This window comes from Dysidea avara, chromosome 7, assembly GCF_963678975.1.
Source record: "Dysidea avara chromosome 7, odDysAvar1.4, whole genome shotgun sequence".
NCBI lineage: Eukaryota > Metazoa > Porifera > Demospongiae > Dictyoceratida > Dysideidae > Dysidea > Dysidea avara.
This window is the reverse complement of record NC_089278.1, coordinates 25,824,817-25,837,577: the sequence shown is the minus strand read 5'-3', so window position 1 is coordinate 25,837,577 and position 12,761 is coordinate 25,824,817. Positions and strand designations below refer to the sequence as shown.

The 12,761-nt window shown below is 37.8% G+C and overlaps 1 protein-coding gene across 1 annotated transcript; it reads right to left on the bottom strand.

The window, feature by feature from the left end:
* Positions 1 to 25: 25 nt before the first annotated feature.
* LOC136260932 (metallophosphoesterase MPPED2-like) lies at positions 26 to 12,388 on the bottom strand. Its single transcript, XM_066054847.1, has 6 exons — positions 12,191 to 12,388; positions 10,751 to 10,955; positions 9,169 to 9,368; positions 7,961 to 8,112; positions 6,492 to 6,566; positions 26 to 313 (listed from the first exon to the last, which is right to left on the bottom strand). The coding sequence occupies exons 1-6, from the start codon at positions 12,382 to 12,384 to the stop codon at positions 201 to 203; spliced, it is 939 nt and encodes a 312-aa protein (XP_065910919.1). The 5' UTR covers positions 12,385 to 12,388; the 3' UTR covers positions 26 to 200.
* Positions 12,389 to 12,761: the final 373 nt, after the last annotated feature.

Below are 12,761 nucleotides of genomic sequence, written 5' to 3'. Positions count from 1 at the left end.
TTTAGGTAATATGGTATGTAGGAAATCTACATTACAATAAAATCAAATAAATATTAATAGTAGTACCATAGCTAGCTTATACATTACAGATCTTTGTATTCAGAAGAACATTAAACATTTAATATCAATTATATGCAATACATTTTTTCTCACTATATATACAGTAGTTAAAATTTTATCTTCGTGACAACTCAAAATATTTACTGTTTCACTGGTAGATCAATAATGATTGGAGGGTTAATTGGTTGATATCTCAGATTACAAGTTGAAGCATTAATATAGGTAGTGACTCCATCAGTGGTGATCCCATAACCTAGTAAAAGAGAATGCTGGAGTAGCATAAGTGTATTAGTAACATGTAGGAATGAATTTAACTACAATAGATTGTCTTAGGAAGGATAGGTTGTGTCTCAGGGGTCTGAGCTCTTTAGTTCAGGGATATATACAGTGTATCATAGGTAGCACAAATATAGTGAAATGATTTTTGGTTAGCTATTGCTATATATTACAATCTCCAAAACACAATACTAAGAAGTGTATAAATTCTGTAGAGCATAACAAGTAGTGAGAAGTCGGTGTTTGCTTACTCCACTCCTCACACTCATCATTTTAGTAGCAGACTGCAAGTTTTCTGAAGGCTCTTAGCTAGCAAGACTCAATAAAACCAACCTCAGAATGTGCAAAAACCAAAAATATGTCAGTCCAGTAGTCCAGTCCAGTCATTAGTTACACCCATGCAAATGTGAGTGAAATTCTCTGAAGTATGTGCTTATTATGGTGTGGTTACAAAACACTGTAATTTTAACACTAAAATTGATTCTCCTCCTACAGCTAGTTGTGAAACTCCCCAAAAATTCTTGCAGTGGCTTGTACTAGTATTATCTTTAAATGTATGGAAACAGATTTCTAGATATATCTACTGTGGCTTCAAAAGAAGAGATTACTGTTTTTAAGCCAGGTGCGCCCACAGCCGGTTGAAGGCCAGCTGCGGGCGCGCGCCTGGTTTATTGAAATTGTTTTCATAAAAGTGTGTGTGTGTACCTATCTACCTATCTATGTTTGTCCGTACGCACCCACGTGAGCAAAATCATTAAATAATGGTAAAAGCAACTTTTACGTAAGAAGTAAAAGCGAAATGAAGTCTGTATTAAACTTCTACACAGGTGAACTTTGCTCTGAGGTGGTTTCTTTTCGGCGGACTGAAATACAGATGTGGCGACTTTTCTCAGGCTTTGTAAACTACCCTCCCTTTGAGGTTTTCAGGTGTTTAACAACTGGAAAACAATAATGTAGGCCTTGTACACTACCAGGAATAGCCTATCGGTTCGAGTTGAAAGGGGGCATATCCCTTACATACGTGAACGAAAATGAAGAACAGCTATGAGGCTTTGTCGAAAGAATTTGTGGGAAAAAACACAATAGTCAAACTATAAAACAGTTTAGAAAATACTTCTGTGTGTAATATGTTGTTTGAAGTGTTTGTTTAACAAGTGCTTCCTTAGCAGTGCATAGCAACGTAATAATTGAACAAATTACGAAAATTTCATGAATTACGAAATACAAGAATTAGCTAATAATATTATTGTACAACCAAAACTACCCTATTGCAAAATAGTAATACATAGTTGATTAATTCATAGTAGCATATACTATCTATGGATAATTCCAGGTGAATTAGATAACTGCATGGTGCCTGGTTTTTAGAGGTAGCACAACATCAACTTGTTCATAGAAATTTTAGAGAATTCAATAGCTCATTTGATTAAGTGCTTCAAAAAATTACTTCCATACTTTTGTTACAAATATGCTTAGGTAGCAGATGATGAAGTTTAAGAAGCATAGAACCAGAACTGTGAGACTAGATCCAAAATTCATAGAATTTCCATTCTTTAGGTCTAAAATACTAAACTGAGTCTTAAAGTCAGTACTTCTAACTGGAGATGGTGATTTTTAAGTACCACAATACAAAATGAAATTGAAAGCAATGAAACCATGATTTTGTATGTGAAGCCATATGAATTAGTAGCGTGCTCCCTTAATTTAAAAATGAAGTAGGGATCTATACAATAAAAGTAGTGAAACAAGAGATGAAAGATGGCAAGAGTAAATAATGGAAGAGAGAGTATCCAACTGCCATATACTACATCAAAAATGAGTACATCAAGTAGAGAAGCCATCCTGTAGTGCTGTCAAAGGCAGTGTGGAATGAAGTAATAAACACCTGCTAGCTCAGACTGTTTGAAGTGCCCAGGCATGATTTAAAGTCAAGGGAGTTTGTAAAAGACGGAATAAGGAATAGCGGAATAACTCGCATCACAACGAACGGGCATTTATATGGCTTATGCAATGTTAGGGTGATGGTACTGTTACAGCTGTGAACTCATCCCTCATAGATATCCTTACAATGTAGGGTGATTGCGTGTACTGTTACAGCTGTGAACTACACTGCTTCATCACTCATAGATGTCCTAGCGAAATGATTACTATACGCTCTTACTACTACTGTATGTAGCTAAGCTAGAATATACAGTAGTTAGCCATTAGTTTCGTTTTCGAGTCTTCATCCTTCCAGTGGAGGGATGAAACGAAACGACTGCCACGCCCCCTTTGCTCATGACGTTGGTACTATACTTAACATACAGTACCCGCTTACGAAGTGCAAAATTACATTTGATTATAGCTCTTACTAGCTATACTACTGTATGTAAAGTATGGTACCAATGTCGCGAGCAAAAGGGGGTGTGACAGCCGTTTCGTTTCATCCCTCCACTGGAAGGATGAAGACTTAAAACGAAACTAATAGCTAACTACTGTATATTCTAGCTGTGCTAGCGCAATGATACTTAGCTACATACAGTAGTAGTAAGAACGTATAGTAATCACTTCGCTAGGACGGCTATGAGCGACGAAGCAGTGTAGTTCACAACTGTAACAGTACACGCAATCGCCCTAACATTGCAAGGATATCTATGACGGATGAGTTCACAGCTGTGACAGTACAATCACCCTAACATTGCATAAGAAGCCATATTAATATAAAACGCCCATTCGTTGTGACTCGACTCGAAGAGTTATTCCGCTATTCCGTTATTCCTTAGTTCTGCCTTTTACAAACTCCCTAAAGTCAAACAGTCTGAGCTAGACGGTGTTTATTACTTCAATAAACACTTACTTTGACAGCACTACAGGATGGCTTCTTTAATTGACGTGCTAATTTTTGATGCAGTATATGGCAGTTAGATACTCTCTCTTCCATTATTGATGATGGTATTACAGCATAGCTCAGTGGGAAAGTCAGTACTTTGGCATTGAGCAAAATAATTGTTATAGCTAATGTGCCAAAGTAGGGACTTTCCCACTGAGCTATGCTGTAATACCATCATTCATCTCTTGTTTCATTACTTTTTATTGCATAGATGCATAGATCCCTACTTCATTTTTAAAATAACAATTTTTAAAAATACTAGTTTGTTTAGTTCTTTGCTGTAGCACAGCTAACTACAATGTAACTTGTGACTGCTCAATTAGAATATCATACATGACTTTAGAGTGACTGTTGTATTAGAGTATATCTCGAGTCAACCAAGAGGTGTGCAGCTAGCTAGACCAAAAAGGGGTGAGGTCATCTTGTTTACTGGTAAGTAAACAGCTAGATTGTTAAGAGGTGTGGTCCCCATACTCTATCACTATTAGTCCATGTGGATCTTTAATTGATGGTGTGGTCGTGAACCTATCGTGAACGGATCCAATCGCGAATTTGCAGATATCTAGCTAGTATAATTCTTATAGTGCCAGGACTGAAAATCCAGTTCTGAAATAATTTTGTGGCATCTATATTATGTTGCTGAAAGAAAGTGTTGATACAGAAAATTTATGCCTCCATTGGATGAAGAAGACAAGCAGCCTGACTGAAGATAAAAGAAAAGATAAGGTACAGAGGGTCTACACTTGTCCGAACCCCAAAAGGTACATCCCACTGGTGAGTTTGTTATTGTGGCATAAAATGGTGGCCATGCGTTGCTTCGTTTGGCCTCTAGCCTTGCGACTGTGGTCAGTGAGGCAGTCAAACAGTGAGACTAAAATTTGAGTTTTGGTGATTTTAAAAATTCTATATCCAGCCACCTGTTAGTGTTTTGTTATATTCAATGCTGTATTATATGGACTATATAGTACTATTCCGTAAAGGTGATTTTCGTCTCATAAAATGTCCCTAGGGTGATTTTTAAAGGCAGAATTTTGGGCGGCTTGCATTTTCTGGGCGATCCTTACTTAAACTGTACTACCATATCACTTGATTAGACATCCATTCCAAAAAGTACATGTTTAGATCTATCATCGACATTAAATTTGTCAATGTTGATGAAGTGTGGATTCATCAACTTTTCCTTTCATTAAATTTCTCGTCCTATACAGTAGTACAAAAAATGTCAAAAAAACCATACTAAACTCTGTTAACAACACGTAGGCATGTAGTGATAACAAAAGTTTTTTTTGTGTGAAAGACTGGGCAGCAGTTTTGACACAAGCCTTAGTTAGCCCAAGAGTTCATAATAATAGAGTAGCTCTTCTATTATTATGTACTCTTGGTTGGCCCCACACCATCTATTGATATGGCTGACAGTGCAGTTATCAATGTCATTTGTCATAGGAGTCTATATAATTATTTATATATCTAATCCAAGCTGTGAAAAAAGGTGCGGCTTTCCAAAAATAGGCTAGTATGAAAAAGATGTGATGGCGGCCAAGGAATAGCTGCTATCATATTATTACTAGTATATTAAAAATTATAAATTTAAAAATAAAGTAGGAATCCACACGATAAAAAGTAGTGAAACAAGAGATGAACGATGGTAGCTATTACAGCATAGCTCGGTAGGAAATCCATACTTTGGCATGATATAGCCATTATTTTGTGTCCAATGCCAAAGTAGGAATTTCCCACTGAGCTAAACTGTAATAGTTACCATCGTTCATCTTTGTTTCACTACTTTTTATCGCTTGGATTCCTATTTTATTTTTAAATTTATAATTTTTAATATACTAGTTTTTTTTTTTTTGTTGTTAAGGCATACAACTAGCTATAAACATGTGACTGTTCAATTAGGGTGACTGCTGTATTAGAGTATCTTGAGTCAGCCTGCAAAAATGGGCCTGATTAAAGATAAAAGAAAAAACAAGGGGCAGAGAGCACACACTCATCAGAACCCCAAAAGGCAAATCCCACTGGTGAGTTTGTTATTATGGCATAAAATTGTGGCCGTGCACTACTTCGTTTGGCTTCTAGGCTTGCGACTGTGGTCAGTCAGTCAGTCTAAAATTCCAAGTTTTGGCGATTATTTAAAAATCTGTATCCGGCCACCTGTAAGCATTTTGTTGTATTTAATGCTGTTTTATGTATTACAATGGACTAGTACTATTCCGTAAAGGTGATTTTCGTCTCGTAAGATAACTCTAGAATGATTTTCAAAGGTGGAATTTTAGGCGGCGCGCAAAATTTCACCTAGATTCCTACTTAAATGGTATGACCGTACCATTTGATAATGTCACTTAATCTGTAATATTACAAATTGACATAATATCATTGCAGCCATATATAGGGTCATAATAATAATACTACACAATTTGACTGTTTATAGTGCTCAAGTAACCCAGACATGCTTTGCGAAGAAATTCCTACTACCTATTTAAGTCCATGAAATTACTTTGACCTTATAATTAGGTACATCAAACCAACACTCCTACCTTGGTGTTATATTGGACAACAAACTATCATGGTCTCCACATATAAGTAATATAGCTGCAAGGCCAATAGAACATTAAACTTCTTGAAACGCAATCTGAGTTGCTGCTCGTCTAACATCAAAGCAACAGCCTACCTTACGATAGTACGACCGTCAATGGAATACGCTGCAGTCATCTGGGACCCATACCACCATAACAATATTCAACAGCTAGAGAAAGTACAGCGTAGGGCAGCTAGATGGGTCCTAAATGATTTCAATCGATTCAGCTCAGTCACAGCTATGTTACAGCATCTTTCTTGGCCAAGCCTTCAGCTGAGACGTAAAATATCCAGATTACAAGCACTTTTTAAAATTATACATCAAGATTATTCACTGTCAATTCCTCCTCATTTTATTTCAACGACAAGATCCACCAGACTATATCACCCACATCGTTTTATTCTACCAAATTCATCTACCTATTCATACCAACAGAGCTTTTTCTCCAGATCAATTAAGGATTGGAACAACTTACCATCTTCCATCATTGAGAGCAACAATATTGACTCTTTTTCAGCGGAACTGCAAACATTGTATGGAACTCAATAACTGTAATCTTTGTAACTACGTAACTAATTTCATTTTATGATTGCTTTTTTTCCTGAGCATATCAGCTGTGCTGTCTGCTCAGTAACAATAATAATAATAATAATAATTAGCTATACTCTACAGGTATAAAACACAGTGTACAGCAAATACAATAGCTACCTTCATGGATGTGACCAAAGACATGATATTTTGGCTTCACTCTTGTCTGAATGGTGTGTAGTAGATCAACACAACCTGCAGGAGAAACATTCACAGATACAGAAGTACATATTTCTTATTTTGTTAAATACAAATCACACAGAATGGCTGTAGTGTATAATAGGGTTCATGAAGGTTTGTGACTGTTCCTTCACCTTGACTTGGCAGTATTTACAGTATAATCCAAGCTCAAACATACAAGCAGAGAGAGACCCACAATGCTTCTGATGAGTCACTATGAAGTTTCATTTTTTTCTACTGACTGATCAACAAGTAACGTACTAACTGATGCTTTCAGACAAGCGCAACTCAACAACAACAGATTTGATTTTTGTGCTGTTAGACATCACCTTGACCCACCATCATGTCCTTTTTGGCATACCGCATGCACAGTTGGTACAATGCTTGCATCATGTGCCCTGTTTTGTGCTCCACTGCTTTTTGCTAGCAGTGCAAAGAGGGTAGTGCAGGATTCACGATGTTTCATGTAGAGATTATATTGTAACAGCAATAGAGAAACTCTCACAGAATGCTGTGTCGAACAGACCATTGTAAAGTCCACATTGGATGTTACTCACCCAGAGTGTGTTCAACCTCTCACCTATTGAGAGACTATTTCCACTGCATTAAGCCAAAATTTTGAACACAGATGGGTTAACAGTTGTTGTTTATAATCACCACACTGTAGATAGACGTTATAGCTGCTAGAGCTGAATTACCATACAGTACAGTAGTACTGTATATTAGGGATCATGAAGGTTTGCACTTTCTCACAAAAAAATTGACCAAAAACCATGCCTTCACGGTTCCTTGGCAGTATTAGTTAGGTAAAACTAACCCCAAAAATGCCTTCAGTACAACCTCAAATGCTTTCAATAGGTTGCTATATGTATTTCTTAAAATTTATTCAGTACAATATCTATACAGACTGACTACTGCATACCTGACTGATTCCTTCGAACGAGTGTAACTCGATAACGATTAAGGCTATGGGCTTGATTTTCTCGCTGTGTGATGGTGAGGTGCCTTTTGGCATACCACAGTATGTACAATGACATGCTTCATGGACTTACCTGTGTCCTCTTTTGTGCTTTGCTGACAGCACAAGGATTGATTTGCAGTAGTGCCGTGTGATGGCTTCTCTACCTTTAAAACATGAATTGTCCAAGTTTTCTGTTGTCAATGAATTGATTTCAGAGGTCCCTCTTACACACACACACACACACACACACACACACACACACACACACACACACACACACACACACACACACACACACACACACACACACACACACACACACACACACACACACACACACACACACACACACACACACACACACACACACACACACACACACACACACACACACACACACACACACACACACACACACACACACACACACACACACACACGCCCTTACCAGCCCTCAGCTGAGAACTACACAAATCTCCATGACCTATTGGGGGACCATGAGTAATCAAGATGTCCACACCTTCAGGAATAAGGTCCCACTTCTCCAAACACTTCTCTCCTCTTCTCAGATTAAATCCCCAGTCACAAAACTCTGGCTGCCTGTGTAAACAATAAGCAACATAGCAACATATGATGAACTCTTGTAGGCAACAGAAGCTACTCAGAGGAATTACAAAGCTTAATAAGCAACACTGTGGTTATAAAGCTTTTGAAAAGTGAAACAGTAGCAGGCAACCTTCAAGTGCTGTCCCATTTGAAAGAGTTTGACAGCTAGCACATTTTGTTCAAGGGGGGGTAGGACAAGACCATGTGCACTATGAAGTGCTAACAAAAATATTTTTATTAAACATAGTCATACTATCTGTTGAAAGTAATAAATCACACAACAATGGTTGTACTGTAATCACTGATGATTACTGCTACTGTTAACATGAAAGTCGTGACTACCACACATCGTCATCACTGTAAGTCTAATTACTCCATAACGGCAGCATTTTTATAATCATGATTCACACCATTGTAAACAGCAAACTGAAAATATGTATCGTACCCCAACGTGCCCTTTCCCCTACTTTTTGTACAGAGACTATTCAACTCACGTGAAATATTTTTAGTACTTGTGCAATATTCATTACGTGTTCATGCGTCATGACCTACCCCCCCTGACTTTGTTCAGAACCATACCTCATTAATAAGGCCGCCTTATCAATGCGATCACACTTATCATATTACACAGTTATTACTGCATGATGGCTTCTATTTAAAATGAAAAATGCATACTTGATTGGTTTAGAGAGTTCTGTGAGCTTTCTACAGTACATGCGTGACCACTAACAGGATTTCAGGGAAAGTAATTACATAAGAAGTCTACCAAGAAGCCAGTAAGTGCAGAATGAACATGGTGAGATTCCACATCCAAGATGTGTGGACCTTTGCCACGACTTCATGATGTATGGGGCCAAGTCTGGTAATTTTCTCTACATTCATTCAATAAATGTGACTACCTGTACTAGCCTTCGTACAGGAACAATATTAATATCAAGAGTTCATGATATAACTAAGGGAGAGAGTATCAAAAATATATAGCCACCTTACTTGTATTATGAACTCTTGCTTATATGTTTAACTAAACACATCCACAACACTCTACCCTACCATGGTGATCCATATATCCTGTATCCCCCAATGGTCACTTCACTATCCTCCAGGTAGGTACACACACCAGCATCCAGTAAAATGTTACGACACTTCTTGGCATCAAGAGGATTACGATGACCATGCTGGGCAAACGTCTTGCACAGTGTGTCATAATTGTCAAGATCAAATGTCAAATCATGATTACCAGCAATGATCACCTGGAGTAAGAGAATAAGAACACAAAAAAATTTACCAGATATCCATTACTCCATTTATTCACTTCAGGTAAATAAATGTGCCCACCATTTTCATCACAGAACCCTCTCTACTAGACTAGCATATTCAATGTACAGTAATACCATACATGTACAATACTGCAGTTCCCTATAGCTTACAAGTTGGAATAACCAGTACACAATAGTTCAAATCACTTCTACATCAACCATACCTCAGTGAGAGGTTTGATATACTATAAGATGCTTTAGCAGTGGACAGATGTATGCACAATATATTTTTATTTTTCTGTAGTTTCTAGTGGTGGTAGGTTGCAGGTATTGATATTCTAATAAAGTGTATAGCACTTGGTATCACCTCTTTGCATGTCAATATCATTATTCGTACGACTAAAATCACCTTTACGGAATAATATTAGGCCATCTAACATCAAATACAATATTAAAATCAAGAAAACACTTACAAGCAACCAGATATAGAATTTTAAAAGAATCACCAAAACTAGAACTTTTGTCTGCCAGCCTGCCAGCCTGCCTGCTTGCTTGTCTGCCTGACCGCAGTCACAAGGCTGAAAGTCAAACGAAGCAGTGCACGGCCACTATAGTACGTTCACGTTGAACTGAATCCTCAAAAACATTTAATAACTCATGGATGCAATTACACATGATCTTGAAATTTGGCTCATTTGTAGTACTGCTTGATCCGCTAAAAATATTTCAAAATCTTTTTGTTCAAATGTTTGACATAATATTTATGGCCAATCAAAATTTTCACAATACATTTCCTATAGGAAAGCCATATAAGTACAGTGTCCATTACAGCCCTTTCCCGAACTTGTAATGGAGCCAAACCATACGTGTCTGTTGTTGACACCTTTGCTGTTACCAATAATCATCTGGTTAGCTGAAATGTTAACTCGGCAGAGAAAAAATCCACTTTTAATTTTTAGCTGTTTTTCAGGATTCAGCTCAACATGAACATACTATATTTTATGCCAAACTCACCAGTGACATGTGCCTTTTGGATGATGGGAAAAGCATAGCTTGGTGGGAAAACCCCTACTTTGGCAAAATCATGTTATAATATATAACATGCCAATGTAGGGATTACCGAGCTATCTGTAGCGCCATCATTCACCTCTTGCTTCACTACTTTTTATTGCTTGGGTCCGTGGATTTATTGCTACATTAATGAGGCTGAATCAACTACATTATTTACTTTTTATTGCTTGGATTTAGGCTGCAACCGTGTGTGTAAACGTATAAATTCATGTGCAATTTCGGGAGGTTATGAGCCACCGAAGGCGTAATTTATAATATAATTTCACAAGAAATCACATTCAGTATGTCTTTATTTTCTCTCTTACCTTGTGTTTGTGGGGTAGTTTGGCTAGAAACTCTTTAAACCGTCTGACATCACCCTCCAAACCAACATTGGTAAAGTCCCCGGCATGTACTAGGATATCACCAGGGGGTACCTCCATATGATCTGTACGATTGTGAGTGTCTGATATACACACCATCCTAATGTGACCATCAGGTTTTGGAACATCATGAGGTTGTGGATGGACTCTACAGCAGAAAAGAAAACAACTATTATCCCACTGTATCATCCACACATTTGTTACAAGCTTGTGGGTTCTCTCAGCTACATACTGTCATGATATAGGCACATGTACACGCACTTAAGGTACAAAGCAAACGCTTATTTCTTTTAGTCACACAACCCTGAGACACCTGTGCTATGCACTACAAACTAAGTACACTGGGAGTACATGTACCATACTATGCACAGTTGTGGAGAAGAAAACCAACATTATTAGTATTGAATAACTTGTACATAAATAAGGCACGTGAGTCCTCGGGCACACACAGACACAGATGGGTGTACCCACAAGTGGGTGTGACAAGGAAATACAGTTAAAAATAAAATTTAATTTAAAGATCAACATTTAACATTCCCCTAAGCCATCTCTTGCCGAGAAGATTCTTCTAGAAGAAGAAACTGATACTCCAACTGCCAAACCAAAAATACGCCTGCAACTGGATTTAGTTATATTGAGCTCATGCTAAATAAAGTTGACACAGTTTTGAAAAGAAGATAAAGAAGATGGCATGAAGTGGTCTAAAACACTTAATTTATTAATAACAGTGTTGTAAAAATTGGAAATTTCCAGGCAATAGAAATTCTTTGTATTCTTTTTTTCCCTGCTTGCAATCCCTTGCAGATTCAAGGTGTTCAACTGAATCAAGGGGCATGTTAGTTCTAACAGGGCAACTGAATTACTTATCTCATTGTAATGTTAGGGCGATATGGAGCGATAAGGAGAAAAGGGGGAATTGAAGCCTGTGGGGAGTCACTAGCTCACAATCCAGGAAAGTCAGCATAAACTGAGACCATGTTCACTTCAGTAGAAAGTTCAGCAATTAAGCTGTGTAAGAGTCGTTTATGACAATACGTAAAGCAGCCTTGTGTCAATGCAACAGGGCAGCCACCCAATACATGTGCAGTGGTAGGCTGAAACCTGCCACACAATGTACATTTTGCACCACATTGTATATTCCAATGTTGTAAATTGACACGAAGAGTGTCAGTACTTCATTAACTAATAGGTCCTACCTCTCTTAATACCATGTCTCCATTAACACAGCTTGACACACTGAAACAATGATACACACTACCGGCGGTATGTGCATGCGTAGTGCAAGTGTCTGTCCATAATGTATACATCAATGTTGGTTCAACAGGTGTCAGCCATGCTGTCCTGAATGTGCATCGTCATCATATGTGTGGGTGTGTCACTTACTTTTCAACTACTTGCTTGACGCTTAACCTTTGCCACGCCAACGTCGGATCGTGAGCATTAGGTTGCACTCGCGGTGTTAACTTGGAGTCATAATACGGATTTTCGCTTGGCGGTTTGCTTGCGGAGGACCCAAATAACTTAAAACGCGACGCCATTATTCTTATGTTTCGTGCAGTTGACAGCACACGTGACATCACAACCTCGATAAGTCACTGCGCGTATATTTGTATCACGTGACGTTCTTAATGGCTTATCGATTACGAATTTCTTTTTTAAATAGCTAGTTTAAATAAAGGCTCAAACTGTGGGAAATTTTCGAGGTTGCCTATTTTAATTTTTCGCGGATTTGTTATTATTATTATTATTGTTACTGAGCAGACAGCACAGCTGATATGCTCAGGAAAAGAAAAGCAATCATAAAATGAATTTAGCTACGTAGTTACAAAGATTACAGTTATTGAGTTCTATACAATGTTTGCAGTTCCGCTGAAAAAGAGTCAATATTGTTGCTCTCAATGATGGAAGATGGTAAGTTGTTCCAATCCTTAATTGATCTGGAGAAAAAGCTCTG

What these genes read in the sequence shown, in the direction of transcription:
- LOC136260932 (XM_066054847.1), bottom strand. Translation starts at nt 12,384, where the DNA reads ATGTCACGTGTGCTGTCAACTGCACGAAACATAAGAATAATGGCGTCG. An exon ending in AACTACCCCACAAACACAAG is followed by an intron (nt 9,369 to 10,750) that starts GTAAGAGAGAAA and finishes CTCTTACTCCAG; the next exon opens with GTGATCATTGCTGGTAATCA. An exon ending in CTTTGGTCACATCCATGAAG is followed by an intron (nt 314 to 6,491) that starts GTAGCTATTGTA and finishes CTCTTTTACTAG; the next exon opens with GTTATGGGATCACCACTGAT.